The sequence below is a fragment of the Phodopus roborovskii genome, unplaced genomic scaffold (genome assembly GCF_943737965.1).
Source record: "Phodopus roborovskii unplaced genomic scaffold, PHOROB, whole genome shotgun sequence".
Taxonomy (NCBI): domain Eukaryota; kingdom Metazoa; phylum Chordata; class Mammalia; order Rodentia; family Cricetidae; genus Phodopus; species Phodopus roborovskii.
In genome coordinates, this window is record NW_026126090.1 from 77371 (window position 1) to 96853 (window position 19483).

The 19483-nt window shown below is 33.4% G+C and overlaps 1 protein-coding gene across 1 annotated transcript in view; it reads right to left on the reverse strand.

The window, feature by feature from the left end:
- LOC127218429 (uncharacterized) overlaps positions 1 to 19188 on the reverse strand; it is a gene marked incomplete at its 3' end in the record, with an annotated part of 75249 nt that extends 56061 nt beyond the window's left edge. The window contains exons 1-3 of the mRNA XM_051179447.1: positions 19150 to 19188; positions 8643 to 9157; positions 5731 to 5779 (exon numbers count right to left, since the gene is read on the reverse strand). Of these exons, the coding sequence (XP_051035404.1) occupies positions 5731 to 5779; positions 8643 to 9157; positions 19150 to 19188 (603 nt within the window). The remainder of the gene's footprint in view (positions 1 to 5730; positions 5780 to 8642; positions 9158 to 19149) is intronic.
- Positions 19189 to 19483: the final 295 nt, after the last annotated feature.

The window sequence follows — 19483 nt, forward strand, 5'->3', positions numbered from 1 at the left end:
GACAAGACCAGCGGTGGCGGGAGGAAAAAACCACACACCTTACATCTTCACTTGCTATTTGTTGACTTGTCATTTATCTGAGTGTAGATTACTCATTTAAATAAACAAGGAATCAATATTTCAAGTTTTATGGAATTTTATCACTCATTTACTTTCTCATGCTTTCTTCTCCCACCCCCCTTGTAATCTCTCCTCCTCATCATTCTCCCTTTCCCCTTCTGTTGCTTCCTGAACTTCCTTTTCTTCCACTCCTCCTCATCTTCTTTTCCTTTCTCTTCCCGATCTTCCTCTTCATTGTTCTTCTTGTCTCATCTCACTTTTGGATATGTCTTCCTAGATGATTTAAAAAACACTGGAATGTTTCCTATTAAAAACATGTTTGGGTCCTTCCTTAATTATAGTAACTGCATTAGTCTCTTCTTGCATTGTCTTTACAAATGAAAAGCCTCAATTAACTTATTTTTTACATACTTCCTTTCATTTAAAATAATCAAATCTTGTTATTTTTCCACTTTAAAATTTGGAGAGTTTACCTATTTCTCTCCATCTTGTTCAACTATAAAATCATATCAAAGTCAGTGTATTTTTGCCATCAGTTCTCAACCTGTGGGTCTGACCCCAACAGGGCTCATATATGAGATATCTTGAATATCATTATTTATTTCATGATTCAAAACTATAGCAAAATTATATTTGTGAAGTAGCAATGAAAGAACTTTATGGTTGAGGCTCACCGTAACACAAGGTCACTGTTGGGGCCCACTGAAGTGGCTCCACTCCATATTGACATAAGGTCAGAGAGTTCAAACCTGTCTTTGCTCTTTTAAGTTTAAAAGTCTAAGATGTAAAGCTCTAAGGTATGGCTCCTGAAGGATATTTGGCCTAAGGTGTGGTCACTGGATGCCTTGCCTAGATAACAGAATGCCTGATCTAAGATGTGGTTACTAGATGCCTTAATCCTCAAAGCCAAATAACAGGAGGTTTGTTCTAAGGTGTGGTTTGTTCCCTGTATCATTGGTAAGAATGTCCTTTTGGTTGGGATTTATAAGAACTTTGAGGAATAAACTTAAGGCAGATCCATTCACTGGATGCCCTTCTGACTCTATCTTCTGTCTCTTGTCTATTTCTTTCCACAATCCATACTCCTATTCTCAGGTACAAAATGGACAGGTCAGCAGGTTCTGACAGGTCACAGCATTAGGAAGGCTGAGGAACATTGGATACAGAAGAAAGTGGTCAATACAAGGTTCTCTTCTAATTGCTCTTCTGTAGTCAAATCTAGTCAATCTGATTTCTGTCCTGTTCTGTTACTACTCCTGACTAATGTATTTTTCTTTTTTATAATTTTTATCTGCTTGGGAATACTATGTAAATGTAGTATTAGTTATTTAAACTTTGGACATCTAGTACTATTCTATTAATATTTATCTGAAACGTTATAAGAACCAAAAGATCTGGATTATTTCAGGTTTTGTTAGTCATGACTAAAAAATCTGTTAATACTAGTAGCTCAAGTTTTAGTGTACACACACACACACATATATATATATATATATATACGTATATATATATACGTATATATATATATATATATATATATATTCATTTCTTCTGAAAAAAAGGCCCAAAGTTATAACTTCTGGGTCTTATGGTGATTGGATACTTAGTTTGTAAGATTACAAAAGTCTTTGCATAGTACTAATTTTCTCATTCGATAGATTGAGTTTACTTGTTTAACTTTAATAATGTTTTGTATATTCTATATTCTTGCCATATGTCTCATTTGTGGATTGTGATTATTTTGTCCCAGATATGCCATAATCTATCTTCCTCATCAAACAGCAGTCTATGATATTAACAAATCCAATTTATGCAACATGTGGATTGTCCGTTAAAAATGTTTTCGTAGTTCTAAAAACGAACTATTTTCTCTTAAGAATCATTTCCTAAATTCTTTATGTTTTACATCGAAAACTTCAGTATATTTTGAGTTATTTGTATATAAGTGGTGATATTTAGGTTAAGGTCTATAATTTGGGCCTATAATTTTACTAAATATTTTCAATTTCTCCATCATCATTTGTTGAAAGACTGCAGTTTTCACCGAATTCATTTGAACGTATTTATACGGTCATTATTTTAAATTTTTTAAAACTTACTACATTTAACTTATTCATTTTGTATTTATGTATGTGCACATTATTCAGGAAATGCATGCTACTACACACGCGAGAATAATGTGAAGGGAATTGATTATCTTCTGCCACATGGGTCCCAGGATTATCTCCTGTTATAAGGTGTGGCAACAGGCAACCTGATGAGCCACCTCACTGGCCCTGAATTTCCTTTTATTATTATTTATATGTACATCCTTACATTAATGCTATGAAATCTTGCTTTGTGTAGCTTTGTAATTTCCCTTGAAAAAAGGAAGGCTGATTTCTTCTAATTTCTTCTTTTTAATTCAAAATTGATGATGGCACTTACAAGATCTGTACAAGCTCAATCCAGAATAATCCTAGCATTGAGAATGATGGTAAACACTAGTCCTATTCCTATCTAAGGACCTATTGGAAGCTGGTAGCTACATGGAGAGGGAAAGTGAGTTTTCGTTAAGGTTGTGGCCCCTGGTAGGTTGACCAAGCTCTGCTGGAAAGCCACATACCAATGATGGGCATTACCAACTATAATTATAATCAATGTACTTTTTCTTTTTTGTAAAAGAGGACAAAGTCGGATGTGTAGGGAAACAGTAGGGTAAGATAAGGGGTGAGAGTTGGGATAGTGTTGGATGGAAAAGGAGGTGTCAGGGTGGTGAATATAATCAAAACATATTTTGTGAAATTCTCAAAAATGGATAAAAATTTATATAAAAATTGATTTGGCTATTGTGATTCCTCTGATTTTCTATATAATCTAGAAAATATTCTCTATAAATACCAAAATTTATGGCTGATGTAAGTTTTATATGAATTCTTATATTAATTTGGAATAATTTATATCATGTGTTAAGCTTTATAATCTATAAATACAGTATGTCTCTGTATTAGTTAGATGTTTTATTTATTACACTGTTTTCTCTTACCATTCAAATACTTTATGATAGACTGACAAGAAAATACTTCATTTTTTATCATAATGGGAAAACATTTAATATGGGAAATGTTTTAATGAGAAAACATCATTTAATATAATTTTATTGCCATATTTTTGTATAATTTAATAAATATATGTATAAGTTTGGATTATTTGATCAATTTTCAAATACTGATCTAACATTGCATCTCTAGAGCAAATATCATGGGCCACTATTTGCTTATGTTTTGTCAAATATTTTTGCATTTATGTCCACCTACCTTTGCTAGGAATATTGGTCTATAGTTTAGTTTTGCTCTTGTACATTGTTTTGCATGATTTAGTATCAAGGAAAGGCTAATTTCAAAGAATAAATAAAAAAGTACTTTTTCCTATTCTATTTTCTGAGACTGTTCTTAATTGGTGATAATTCTCCTTTAGACATTTGGTTTGAAAATTTTAGTTAAACAATAGGACTAAAAATTATTTTTGTAAGGCTTAAAATTAAAAGTTCAACTTTCTTAATAATTATAAGATTATTAAAATTAATTCAGTGGTGGATTTTGAGGTTTTAGCCCACCTTGGATTGTCAGATGTATGTATATAATGTTGTTGGAATTTCCAGCTTTGATATCAATTCTGAGTTTTCAGATTAGTGCAATGAAATCTTCAATTAACTGTATGTCAGTACTACCCAATAACTTACAATGAATCTAGAACATATCCATTTTTTAAAAATGACCTGTATTCTAACCAAAACTTGAGACTCTTATTTAAAGTATTCTTGGAAGGAAGAAATTATACTGGATATTTTTTGAATGAAATTGTGCTCTGTACAATTCACCTAATCAAATTCAAATTTCTGCTTTCCTTATCATAAGCTTGTTTTCACTGAGTGAGTGATGGAAGATGTCATTCTGTAAATATGTTTCTCATACTGGTTAATGAATAAAGCACTGTTGGCCAATAGGAAAGCAAGATAGGCGTGACTAGGAGACAAGGAGGAAAGAGGAAGTAGTAGGGAGGAGTCAACATGGAGAAACTGGAGAGAGCAGAACCGCCAGCCCTACTCTCTGGTAAGATGAGACCATGTGGAAATACTTAGATTAATAGAAATGGGTTAATAGTTAATCCAGAGATAGCCAATAAGGAACTAGTACCTGGCCAACAGCATTATATCAAATACAGAGTCTCTGTGTTAATTGGGGCTGGAACCATGGTGGGACCAGACCAGGAGGGAAAAGTCTTACTCATAATGAGTGAGAGCAGGGAATGAATAAGTAGATCTGTTTAGTTCAACTGAGGCAAAGGAAAATTGCTGTCCTAGCTGAGGGTGATGTTCAGCAGTAGAGGATTTATTAGCACACACAAGGCACTCTGTTTAATCTCCAGTACTGAAAAAAACCTCCACATTCAAATTAAAAATTAAAATAATGAATGAATAAACAAATGAAATGTGGTGGGGGATGGGAGGGGAGGGTGGTTAGAGTGCATGTGAGAGGGCAGAGAGGGTAAAAGGGAGGGAGGGAGGGAGAGGGAACTGGGATCGACATGTAAAATAATAAATTAAAAATAAATAAAAATAAATAGATAAATAAAAATGTTTTGACTCCAAAATTTAAGTTCAAGGACAAGTTACTGGGGAAAGGATTTCTATTTTTGTTTCCACAGAAAATGAAAAGCAGTAGATTCCTTCCAGGCTAATGTGGTTTGATCATGCCAGACCGCCTGAAACAGAGTACCAGGTGATCCTACATTCAAAACAGCTGGACCAAGCAGCCTTAGAGAATACAGACAGGATTTCTGCATCTTCTTAGAATCCCCCATGACAGCGCCCGTTACCAGCAGGAAGTAGTTTGGAAAGAACGACGCACAAATTCCCAAATATTGTCTATAAATGTTTGTTTTCATTTAAATGGACTTGGTTATAAAAAAATAAAAACAATCTAATGAAAAAATAAACAAATGAAATTATGTACTGTGTGTATTTCTTTAAAACGCTGATGAAAAACTAACAATTCTAGATATTTTTTTCTTTCATTTAACAAATTATTACTGGTACATTTCATGCAAGGCAATCGTTTCATTATTTAAATTTGTCTGAAAACATTTCAGTCATTTATTTTTATATTTCATAAAGGTAATGGGCATTCTATAGTCATCTTTGTGCTAGTAATTACTCCAAGAGATGGCTCAGGTAAAAAAGTAAACCCAGATCTTTGTCTAGTCATGTTTTGTGACTCTAAGATTTATCTTTAGCATTTATTTTCTCTTTAGGAAAATAAGAGAAAATATAATTGAGTCATTGTATTTTCAGAGACTATGATACACATGTTTCTGATTATTCATTCTCATATGAAATGTTTATTTTTAAGTTATAAAGGGATTAAAAGGACAAAGTTAAGAATTATGCAAAATGGTGAGCTGTGGTGAAACTGTGTTTCTTTCCTTCTTGCCCATTGATGATAATTTTGTGGGCATCCTTGCAAATTTATTCAATCTATGCATAGAATTATATTTTATACATTTATAAAAATAGTATCAATCTAACAGAAAGTATCAAATTAATTATATGACTTGACATTGAAATATAATTTGAATGTTAGTTAAAAAAATGTTACTTTAAAACAGTACAGATATTTGTGTAAATTTTACCATTAAGATTGAGGATCCACTTTCATTTTGATCATCATCAGAAGCAAACCTAAAGGCAAGAAAAAGGCAAGTTTTAAATTCACACTAAAAGTAATCCATAAATAACCAATAAAATATTATATATAAGTTTACAATAGAATATTCTTATGGTTTCAAAGTTGGAACATTTAACCCTTTGTTTCCTACAAAAGGTTCAAGTGGCAATAGATAAATATTATGAAAATAGAAAAATATTATTACCTTGGAAACAATACTCAAAATACATTCATGGTCAATTTCTAATGACAAATTTAGAAAAAAAATATAGAAAATCCAAGTAATTTGATAAGTTATATATTTATACATGTATTTATTTGCATATATACACATACGTTTACATGCAGATATAAGAACTAAAATGTATTATTTTTCATGATACTGGAATATCTTATAATTCTCTAGTAAAAGTATTTATTAAAATTGATAACATAAATCAAATAAACAATAAAGTAATATATTTGAGAATATATACTGAAATTATTTGGGACATATGCATTTGAACTTGTTTCTAAGATAACTTATAATGAATCTAAGTTTATATATATATGAGTAAAATTAAAGAATGGACTTACTAAAAATGGATCAATATCAAAAAATTAGAAATGACCACTGAACTACATATTATTGCTCTAGATATCTGATGTTATTTCACAAAAATATTTAATCATCAATCCATAAGTATTCAATTGTATTTAACAAAAATTTCCGGATATTTGAATAAGTAAGAACATTGTCACTTGCATCCAAAAGTATATTATGATGTGCTTCTAAAGATTATTTCTTACACTGCTTTCTATATTCACACATGACATATGTGGTGGTCTGAAAGTAAATGGCCCCCAAAGAGAGTGGTACTACTAGAAGATGTAGCTTTTGTTGGAGTATGTATGGTCTTATTGGAGCAAGGGTGTTAGATCAATTCATGTTGCTTGCTTATCAAGATGTAGGACTCTCAGTTCCAGCATGAAGCCATGCCACACTATGATGATAATGGACTAAATCACACAAAATATAAGCCATCCCAATTAAATATTTTTCCTTTATAAGAGTAGGTACGATCATGGTGTCTCTTCACAGCAACAGAAACCCTAAGTAAGACAATATAGAAAAACCTCATAAAGAAATGAGAAAATCAAGTCATATTTATAGCTAATATGTAGACATTGTATAGAAGTAGGACTGACCAGTGTGGCAGAATTTACGATCTAGCAAATATTCCTCTCTTCCTTCCTTGTAAGTCAAGTCTATCCTTTTCTGGTCTGTTTGGTTTGGTCATGCGATTTTTCTTCAATTAGTTAAAAGAGAGTAGAAGTCTGAGCAGAAGCTATAAACATAGTGTAACCTAGTGTCTTAAGCTCCAAGCATATGTCATGAGAATGTTGTATCCTAAAGAGATGATAATTTCATTAGTCTCGGTCCTGCAATGTTACTAATAAGCAGGACAGACCTGAATACATCTCACCTAAGCTGACTTGTGAATAAGAATGGCAGTGTAATGAGGTATACCTTTTGCTTTAAGACAGATTTACATATAAGGGCAGCTCAAAAGGAGCAAAATCATGCCTGTTACTAGAAAGATGGTCAAATTTCTGTGGCTGGTGAAGTCATGGATCTTAGAGGAGAATCTACAATCACCACTTTACTAAAAGAGCATCATCTCTTACTACATTCTATGTATCTGTCCCTATACCCATATGTAACTGTGGTCCTCAACTCGCATCAAAGAAACAACTCTTTGCAACAGACAGAAACCATTACAGAAAAACCCAGCCAATCAGAATGCAGAGTTGTCAAGTCCAGTCTGAATAGACAGATCTACAAAACATTCTTACACCCAAGGCACAAGGAACATTGTACAACAGGGAGTAGAAAAATTCTAAGAGCCAGAGAGTAAGTGATCTTGCTGTGAGACTATTTCTCCTAGAATATCAGAAGCTACACCCACACAGCCTCACAATAATTCTCCCTAAACATGAGTTGGACAAGGGCAACAACAATAGACATGCCAAAGTTGATGGGGGCTTTGAGTAAGTTAGGAATGCCAAGAGTAGAAGAAATATTTTCCCTAGGAAAGCACACCAACTGGTTGTCCAATAACAACTAGTCAGTCCTGAAAAAAATATACATACAAAGATGATATGTGTGTCTGTGTTTGTTGTATGGGAATATATGTATATATGTATAAAAAACAATTACAAAGATAAATATAGGCCATTGTTTTGAGTGAGAGTAAATGTGTGTGCCTCAGTAGGGATAGAAGGAGGATATGAGAGGGAGAAATGATAAAATTATATTTTAATTAAATAATAAAAACATAAAAATTAAAGATAAAAATACGGAAAAAAGACACAAAGATTTGTGAATCACAAGTTATTTAACATTATCACAGTGGACAACTACCATTTAACCCAAAATATCAACATTTGTGAAGTTTTAATTAATGTCCATGAAGTTCTGAAGGGTAAGTCAATATGGATTGATTATTTTGAAAAGCTTGTTTTAGCATGTTCCCCAGCCACCTGTTTTCCATTTGAAATTTTACCAACAGTTAAATATTTACATTGCATCAATAGGCATGTTAACAAGGAAAGGGAAAAAAATCTCAAAATCTTATCCCTAGACAAGAAACTACAGTCAAATGATGACTGCTGATAGATGGAGAAATTGCCTCTCCCAGGGATGAGATCCCTAATTGCCTGTCCAATCCAAAATAGTCTCCCCTCAAACTGTATACACAAAAGGCACAAAAATGGACTCAGCGGGGTTATATCTTTATACTTATAGTCATAAATGTCTGTGAAAAATCCAACCTTATTTTAGAGATATAATATATACTGGGAATGTTATTGTAAAAGAACATGAAAGAAGCTTACTGGGTAGATTGTCTGACAGCTCTGAAATTTTCTTCATCATATCCTTCTGCTGATTTCACAATAAGTCCCATTGCAGCTCCCAGAAGAAATTCTTCTTCACGTCTCATGGGAAATCTTCGTGCCTGTTGCAGAGCAGTTTCCTGTGCAGAACTCACAGCATGCATCCTGGGAGGACTCACGGTTCTTGGCCTTGCTTGTCTCCTAGTGTATCCCCTTGGAAGACTCTTGGCACGTTCTCTACCACATCTCTCAGGGTATCCTCTTGCAGGGCTCATGGAACGGCCCCTTGCAGGAATCATTGCCAATTCTTGAGCAGGCATCACAGCAAGATCTGTAGCAGGATTCACAGCATAACCCCTTTCAAGTCTGACAGGTCGTCGTTCTTCGGGTCCCCAAGCAGGTCCCTCTGATGATCTCCAAACTGGTACCTCAGAAGATGTTCTAGTAATTTCTCTTACTGGCACTGCCAAAGATGCCCCTTCCCCTCTTGAAGCACTATTGTGGTTGTCAAGCAACTGAAGAAAACAAAGAGAAAAACAAGGGTTAACTGTTCAGATATTAAAATTCAGAAAGTAGCAGACAAATTAAAATTCCTAAGGGTGTCTGAGTGAAAATAAAGGTTGAATTTTAAAATGCTCAGATTATTTGAGTTTATGTATACACCTTGTTTCAATTTTGAAAAAAAATAAGATAAAAGATAAATAGCAGCCTTGCATATCTTTTCCTCCTGTGAAGAAATAATACAAAATTTTAGTAGTAGCCTAGTATATTTTTTCTTCCTGTGAAGAAATAATACAAAATTTTAGTAGTAGCCTAGTATATTTTTTCTTCCTGTGAAGAAATAATACAAGTTTTTTAGACAGAAAACAGCTATTAAGAACTTGGTACCTGTTCTGGCATGAATTTAAAGTTTTTAAAATATATAATCAGTTATGTCACAAATTGTTTGCAAATATTTCAAATAATCCTTTTCTTGAATAAAAGTTTGTTTTGAAAAAAGAAATGGAGGTAAGATGAGAAATGCAGCAGATGAGTAATAATGAAGCACAGATAATTAACAGGAAATTGAAGCTTACTGAGTAAATTTTCCTTATATAATAGTTTTTGAAATTACACATATAGCTTATACTTTAAAAGTAAAATTAAGTAAATAAATTTTAAAAGCATAAGCTCTGAAACACATTTCAAGCTGAAATATTCACAATTAGTTTGTCAAATTTTGGTACCTACACATGAAGATAGAGAAGGATTATAATATATATTTAGTTTTCTCATCTAAACTATATTGGTATTGGTACAACTCTGAGAGTAATTTTTATTGATGGCTACAGGTTAGCATGTATTGTGTAAGTAGATATGTTGCCAGTTTTGTAAACTATATTTACTGTATGATACCCGGATAAAGAGAAACAAATATAGAATAGATATCATAAAAAAGGCTCTCAGTGCTTAATAACTTTAGTTTTTTTCTGTTCCATTATCACTCTTTCTACTGGAACTCAAAGGATGAAGGGAGAAAGGTACATAATGGGACTGTAAGGGATATGGGGTGGGGGATAGGAATGCAGGATAGAGGAAGAGTATGGGAAAGGATAACCAGCACTAAAGGCCTTTGAAAATGCCATATAGAAACCTACTACGGTGGAAGCTTCCTAAAATATGTACACACATAAAAAGAGTTTAAATGATTACCTTATAACAGGAGAGAGGCATAAGTTACCAAAGATAAAGTTCAGTTCCAGGTATGGATTGCCTATTTTCAAATTATTTGTCAGTATGGTCCATCTCTAAATGACATACTATTGTATTGTTCTTGTTTACCCTCCAGAACTTGTTGAGTTAAGACCTTGTTCCTGAAGACACACCTGAGTTATGGGACTTGGAGAAATCTAGTTCAGACTATTCCAGAAGTCTTTTACAGTTCTTGAAGGTTCTTTGCATACTACTGTGTGAGAGAAGTTACCAATGGTTTTATCAAGCTGTAATCCCTATGAGCAACATATCCCTGGTGAGATACACCCACTGGTACAATGGTGCAATAGTAGTGCAAATGTAATAGGAGTGACAGCCACTTTCTGATTCTATTTTAAAGCCCACTCCACATGATAGAGTCCATGCCTGATACCATTGACTGAGACAAAAATCCATGGTTCATGTCATAGTCCATAGGAAAGAACCTTGTCTTATTCTGATAAATGGACATAATAATAAACTCGCTTCTAAGTTCTTGTTTTTATACCCATATATTAGTATATCTCTCAACTTTCTTGAGGGAAGCTTCTTTAGCTGTAAATGATAATTAGCAGAGATCCACAAGTAGGCAACACATAGAGGATAAGAGACCGTGGACTGCTCAGCCCTACATGGGATATCTATATTACACTCTGTCCCCAAATGCTCATAAATCATCATAGAAGAGGGATAAAAAGATTGTAAGAGCCAGAGGGATGTTATCAAAACAGTATTTTCAAGGCATGAGAGCACAACTGCACATATGAACTCAAGAGTTAATTGGGACTGCAACCACATGACTTGTACAAAATTAAGCCAGCCAATATCTCAACATAAAGATGTAGAATAGACTGGATAATACATAACCAGAACTGAGTGGATGCTATTCAAGTGCTTTGCACATAATGGCTCATTTAATCCTCAGAGAATCTCTATGAAGTAGACACTATTATTATCCTTGTGCTATAGGTATTAAGTACAGTGATAAACTAATTTGTTTATGGTAGCAAGGTGTTAAGTGATCAAATTGGAAACCATACCATTATGATTCTGAAAGTCTGCATTATCAGTTTAAGGATTCAGGCATTATGATGCCATGCCCTTGTCATCCGGCAGAATGCACTCAGGCAGTACTCTGGTCAGCCCAGGGTTCCATGAGTACTAGTCTGCAGGTAGGTATAAAATTCAGTTCTCTGCCCACTTATGCTCTCTTTTGCTTTCCCCTTTCCTCTCTCTTTTGCCTTCAAGCTCTTCTCTTCTCATTCTCCTTACCTCCCTTCCCCTCCTCTCCCCCTCCCCTCCTCTCCTCTCTCCAGTTCCTGGTGCCTCTATGTCTTTTCCATTCCCCCTCACTACCCTTTCTAAATAAACTCCTCATTTAAGCTCTATCTGCCTGGCATGTTATTTCCTCCACCTCGGTCATGCTCCCCTGCCATGGAACCTGCTATGGTCTCCCATATGGTCCCTTACCTTGGGACCCCACTCACCACACCACCACCCTTCCCTTCCTCAGCTTTATTCCTATAACTGTAGCAAAAGAAGAACAATCAGTACTATAAAGTATCTTTTAAAAGATGAAGTGAAAATTAGTTATTCCAGGTTGCTGTGCATATCCCCTTCTGAGATGAATTATAAAGGAATAGTTTATGTACATGATTATTTTAGCACTAATTTCTTTAGAAGTCAGTTTACGTACATCTCTCTATTAAATACTGCTGTGAATTTCAACAAACTCAATTCCTACAAACCACCATAAAATAAGTGTTATATATTGATTTCTCTAGCTCCAGGAAAATTTAACTATCTTATCTATTGTTGTCAAAAGTAATTAAATATTTAAGATCCTTCTTTACAGTCACCAGACAGGAACACTTAGATTAAAGTGCTCCTGAATGACAATCAGCTGAGATATCAAAGTTGTAGTCAGAATATCCAGTGTATATTAGTTACAAATATGTACCATTTTAAAAATACTTTGTCAAGAAGTATTCATCAGTGGATATCAATTAATACTAGCATTCTTATATTACTAAAATTTAAATCACAAAATACAACATATCACTTTTAAATAAAATATTTTCAGAATATAAAGTAAAAACACAGAAAATATAATCAATGATAAATTAAAGAATGATAATAGGGGTTATTAAGGAAGTCTGTACAAACTCTCCTAATGACGAAATACCTGTTAAATGGAAATTCTCAGGCCTATAGACACATTTCATAATACAGTCTATTAATCCATGTTGGTCTAAGATTGTAGTATTGAAACTGGGAAATAAGAAATATTAAAATAAAAACAAGACATGGCAATATAATAATGATTAAACAAATTGTGATCTCACTGTTTCTTATTGTCTCTTTCACCAGAGTTAGGAACAAAGTGATTATAACTTTATCTCTACATTAATTTACTGACATTAATAGTATTTCCTTATTTTGATACCTTCTATTTGATTATTTCAGTAATAAAAGAAATTTTCCTACAGACTAACAGGAAGAATCATATAGAATGAGGGTAGTTGCATGTTACCTTATGGGGTGTTCACACGGAATTATGTTGAAAAGTCATAGTTTAATGTTAAGAATTAAGGTTGTCAAAAAATGCATAATGGGAGATACCTGGGCGTAGCCCCAAACCATCCAGCACCACATCTGTGGCCATTGAAGCCTTGGCCCCACCCCACCAGGAGAGGCGATGTCTCACCTGCACCCACTGGAAGAAGAGATGGGTAGATGACAGTATAGGAACACATTCAACAACATAATGAGTAATAGGATACCAGCAGAGACTAGAGGTTCTACACCAGCAACACCCCAATGCAGATGAATCACAAGGAAATGACTTTAAAAATAACTTTTTGAAGATGACAGAGGACCTTAAAGAGGAAATGAGAAAATCCCTTAAAGAAATGGAGGAAAATACAAAAAAATGGAAGAAATGCAGGAAAGGACAAACCAAAAAAAAAAAAATAAAATAAATAAATAAATAAATAATAAAAATAAAAAAAAATGCAAGAAATCAACAAATCTCTTAAAGCAAGGAAAGCCAAGAAAAAAACAAAACAAAACAAAACAAAACAACAACAACAACAACAATAATAAAACCAAACAATCAAACAGGTGAAGGAAACAATTCAAACAGTTCAAGACCTGAAAGGTAAAATAGAGGCAATAAAGAAAACACAATCTTAGGGAATCCTGGAAATACAAAATCTTGGTAAATGATTAGCAACTATAGATGCAAGCATAACCAACAGAATACAAGAGATGGAAGAGAGAATCTCAGGCGCTATTAAGAGCTATAAAGGAAAAAGGCCAAGTAACATAAAAAGGGAGACCTATCAGAATTATACCTGACTTCTCAATGGAAACGCTGAAACTAGAGGCCTGAATAGATGTTCTACAGACACTAAGAGACCACAAATGCCAGCCCAGACTGCTATACCCAGCAAAGGTTTCAGTCACTTGAGTGTCAAGTTGATTGGGTTTTGGGGTTTTGGTGATAAATAGTCACAAACCCAGCTCTACATAAAGTACTGGAAGGAAAACTCCAACCCAAGGAAGTTAGAAAATGTGGAGTCCTGATGTGTGATAGAAGTAGGGTCAAGGGCAACATTTCTGCTGAATAATTAAACTCCAGTGTTGTTTGTATTTTGATAACTTCAGAATACATACGGGAAGTAATTTAAATTAATAGTATAAATTGTGTATTTAGGTGTTTTAGGCCATAGAATGTGCTAAAAGGGGGTCCTGAAATATTATAAATCCTTCATTATATAGGTAGAGAAAACAAAAAAAAACATTACAGTAAATAACATGTTCAAGATATCAAAGCTACTTCTGAACAATGCCAAAACAAAATAAATAAACAAAGTCAGCTAAATTCTCAGATGTGTACAACTTCAAATATACCCTTCTGCATCTAGCTTTTACATATCTAAGTCAGTGTTATGTAGAAGACACTTATATATTACATTACTGACAGTATAAAACAGAATTTACTTTTGAGACTTTGAAAAATTGCCTCATATAATCTAGGCTGACTCTGGAGTGGATATATAGATATGGATGATCTTAATTTTTTAAGAGCTAGGATTACCTGTATTGCTGAAGATTGAACATGAGGAATTAAGCATAGCAGGCAAATATTTTACCAACTGTACTAGATTTCTGAAAGACATGTTTATCTTTATTTTATATGTATATTAGTGTTTGCCTTCCTATATGTATGAACACCAATGCACTCTTGGTGCCCATGGTGGTCACCAGAGGGTGTCTGGTTTCTTTGGAACTGGAGTTACTGATGGTTGTGAGCCACCATGTGAGTCCCAGGGGGTGATTCTGGTTCCTTTACAAAATAGCAAGTATTCTTAACCACTAAGAATCTTTCTAGCCTTCCTACATTAGATTTTCAAAAATAATTTTAAAATTTTTTGTGGGGTTTGTAATTTACAGTTTCAAACTTTTAGAGTTACTTTGAAATAGGTTTCCTACTATGAATTTACCTATAACAACTAATCCCTTTTAAATAATGTCAAGATTAGATTTAGGTCATTCCATTCTGAATTATCTAAATCGATAATTTGAAATAATGAAGACTAATCATATTGGTGTTTAATTAAATATGCACTGACAAAATAAATCGACATCTATTATATTTTTCCCTAACCCTTACAACCCCAACCTTTACACTAGTCATAACCCACCCCAATCTTAATCCAAAACTTTTACCCTAACCCTTAACCCTAGCAACAATGACACTAACCCTAACTCAAATACATATTCCTAATCCCTTAGCACTAACTCAATGCTAACCCCAACAATAAAAGTAACCCTAACTCTAACCCAATGCCTCTCTACCCTAACCTTAACTAACTTAACCCTCCCACTAACCTTAACCTAAACCCAATCCTAATAATCCTGTTTTTAACCTTGAACCTGACCCTATACCTTATCCTTAAACAAAACAACCCTAACCCTAAATCCTACACCTGACCCTAACCATATACCTACCCTAACTCATGATGCTGAATTTTAACCCTAACTAAACCCTAACCAAATATAACTTAAATCTAACTCTGACTCTGATGCTGACCATAACACAGACATCTAAGTGTAACCCAAACCCCCTAACCAGACAATAACCCTAACAAGGCTCCTAACTCTAATCTTAACACTTAAAGCTAAACATTAATGACAATCCTGACTTTAACCTGACCATAACCATAACCATAACCTATCCTTAACATTAAACCTAACTCTAATCTGTAGCGATATATTATTTATGATTATCAAGCTTGCCTGAATATTCAGAAAATAAAGTCAGCCACAAGCCATAGAAGCCAGGCACACACCTTTCATCCTAGGAGGTGGTGGTACACACCTTTAATCCCAGGATTTGGGATTAAAAGACAGACTGATCTGTGAGTCCAAGATTACACAAGATTGAATCTGTTTAAAAGAGAATTAAAGCTCACACCTTTAACCCCCAGCACTAGAAGGTTATAAAAGTAATTCTCCAGCCACGCTGAGGAGAAGTTATAGTAAGAACTTGGTGAGAGCTCCTGGAGATAGAATCAGCTCATTCGGCAGGAGGTAGAGGTAAGAAGCTCGTGGCTAGCTGCTGGCAGTTGGTGGGACATGCCTTCAATCCCAGCACTCCCGAGGCCAAGGCAGCAGATCTCTGTGAGTTCAAGGCTAGCCTGGCCTACAGAGCTAGTTCCAGGACAGGCTCCAAAGCAACAGAGAAAACCTATCTTAAAAAACAAATCAATAACAAAACATAATTGTTCATTGTCATCGAGTTTGCTACAAAGTAGTTAAATTATATTTGATTAAAAAATTCTAGTATGAGCTTTATTATTGAAAACAATATTATTATAAATTGTGATAAATATTTGGCAGTATAAACCAAGTGATAAAATATTTTTAGTGGTCCCATATTTCACATTTTTTAAAGGACAAACCATGCAGTGTTTAGAGATGCATGCATCTATCATAAATCATTATAAAAATAGAAATACAAGATGTATGTAAAATATAATTCCTAGTTAAAATAGCATATTTTGACTGGAAAACACACACACACACACACACACTCTCTCTCTGTCTCTCTCTCTCACACACACACACACACACAAAACATCTTAACAAGTTGTCACCAACTTAATCTCTCTCCTGTCAGTCTATTTGGGTATCATATGAGCATTTGTCACTTAAAAAGGTGGAAGCAAAGTTTTTAACAGAGAAAAAGGTGCCCCTCTAACTTCTAAAAAGAAAATATGAACATAATGCTGTGATAACTGTTTTCAGCAATGATAACCATAATATCAACAATGAAAAAGACAACAATGCCAATTTAAATATGATCATGCTGACCTTTCCTGTTTGCTTCTCCTGTTTTAAAGGAAACTCTCAGAAGTATTTAGTTGGTAGATGATAATCTCTAAAATTAATAAAACTAGTATTAAAAATGGATTTGTTCATACATTTTGAAGTATTTTAGTGTAGATATTGATTATCTACTATGTGTTAATTTACTTTTAACACTTCTTTTAACTTTTAACAAAGATGTATTCACAGCAATGGTTGTTCATCAATTTCTAACAGAACTACCATGTAAACAAAAATAGAATCAAAGTGCTGAAATTTCTTATTCTCTTTGTTTCCTATACATATAATAGTAGCCAACAATAAAAATGGAAAATTAGGAAATATTAATTTGATGAATATGAGATTACTATATGAATATCATTCATCAACATGCTTTTTCTCCATCTTTTGGTTTAGGCTACTGATTAATAATATTTGTAATGTGGTTAATAGGTCTTTCATTTTAGAATTATTCACTTGATATATCAACCTGATTCTTGTGGTTACCTATATCCATGATATTCTCCATGTCTTCTTTCAGTCCTCTGCTCAAATGTCACAGTATCAGGAAGAATTTCCCTGACCATCCTATCTAATATCAGTTTATCTTACATTATTTTATTTTTGAATGAATATTTGTGGCACCTGTAAGGAACTTTAAAATTATTCCACTTTGGAAGAAACCAAAGTCCACAAAATTAAAGTGTCTCTTTACCCAAAGTCACTCTGATTATTAAAAAGAACAATATCAAAAATAAAAAAACGACCCATGATGGTAATAAAATCTTGACTGCTCGTCTCTTTATTTAATAGCTTCTACTGTACAAACTACTGAATTCTGGTCTTAAGAGATGAAGTTTGTGCTTGTAGATCATCATGAAATCCTTTTCATGAACACTATCTTTAAATGTTTATCAGTGGAGATTTTAACATATCTAATTATAATGATTGGGAAATTATGTGGTATGAATTGATATATCAATGAAGACATGATAGTTGCTGAATATTTGTATACTAGGAGTCTAAATAATCACTAAGTTAAAGTGACTTTCTTAATTGTATAAAAAAACCCACTTCTAATATGAATTGAAGTGAAACAAGAGAAGCAAAAGCATATCTGGTTTAAAGAGATTTTTCAAAATTCAGTCAGTTCCAAAATTTTGTTGATGTTCACTGGGAAATTTAGAAGCTTACCAAAAAGATAAACTACCTTATATGTTAGAATTTTGCATCTGTGAAAACTTTTATGAGATATTTATTTTCCAGGTATTTTGGAGAACATAACCAACACAGAAGTTCGTTTTTATTTTGTTAAATTCTCAACAAATTTATTTTTCATTATAGATTTTATATTATATGCAGTGTACCATGTCTGTTGCATTATACATTTTGGAGTTTACCAAAAGCAGAATAACACACACACACACACACACACACACACACACACACACACACACACACACACACACACACAGATTTTAGGTAGTGGAACTTTCACATGTTAAAATTTAGCCTTTGTAATTAACATGAAAAAATGAAATACTTTTTGGAAAACACACCAAATAAAAATCTAACATTCGTTTTATTCTAGTTTTTCCAAACTCATGGAGTTTGATGAAACAGGAGAATATTTCAACTAGACCATGGTTCATCAGAAATAGTCTGTATATGGCATTTTTCTACAGTGGGGCACTTGCATGAAGAGTCACCTGGTTATTGTTAACATGAATATACTTCAACCCTAACAGAAGATTTACTGAATAAGTACATTTGAGAAGTAGAACGAAGCTCAGAAATAGTTCTAAAAATTTCCTTAGGGAATGCTTAATACATTAAGGCTTAGAGAAAACATTAGATACTATCTGTTGGCTAGTGAGTTCCTGAACATGTAGGCGGCTAGTAAGGGGGATCAACAGTATGCTTTAATGAAAATATCCATTCAGAGTAATGTGATCTTTCTCTAGAATCAACAAATCAAAATTTGGGTAAGTAGTATAATTTGTCTGAATCTGAACGCCCTTAATTATTAATATGAAAATATTAGCTAGCTTCCAGAATTGTGGAAATAAAATGATTGTCAATGAATTATCTAATGAATTGTAAACATTTTGTTTTTAAAAAATCACTACCTATTATTACTGATAATAACAGATCAATAGATACAAACATAATTATAGTATTGGGCATACTGGAATCTTGCTATAATGCCTTTATGTTTTTTGTTTTTGTTTTGTAGAAAAGAAAATTGTGATCCATTTTTACATACTAGGAACTGAACTCTTGAGGATGTTTCAAAATGCTTAATGTAGGATCCCAGTAGTCATGAGTGTAAAATGTGGAACTGGATAACAGTACTGCTCCATTTACTTAACTTTAAATTCTCATATTATACAGTCAATACCGAACCGGAGATGGCCTCTATTTTCATCTTTATATTCATCTTGAAGTTATAAAACTCATTCATTGAAAACTGAAGTACATTCATTCACTTGGGTTCACTGTTACACCAAAACTGATGAAGCACTCTGATTTAAAGAACACATCCTGCCTGTGACAATTATAATTAGCTGAATTCAATATTCTTGAAGAGTAAAAGTTAGTAGCACACAAGGTACTTGGAGGAAATAATGAGACAAGATAGTCACTCTTACCTAATTATTTCTGTTATATTTTGTGAAGAAACTTGAGTGTTTCATTTGTTACATTAAGAGAGATTTACAAAACAGAGTTGACCT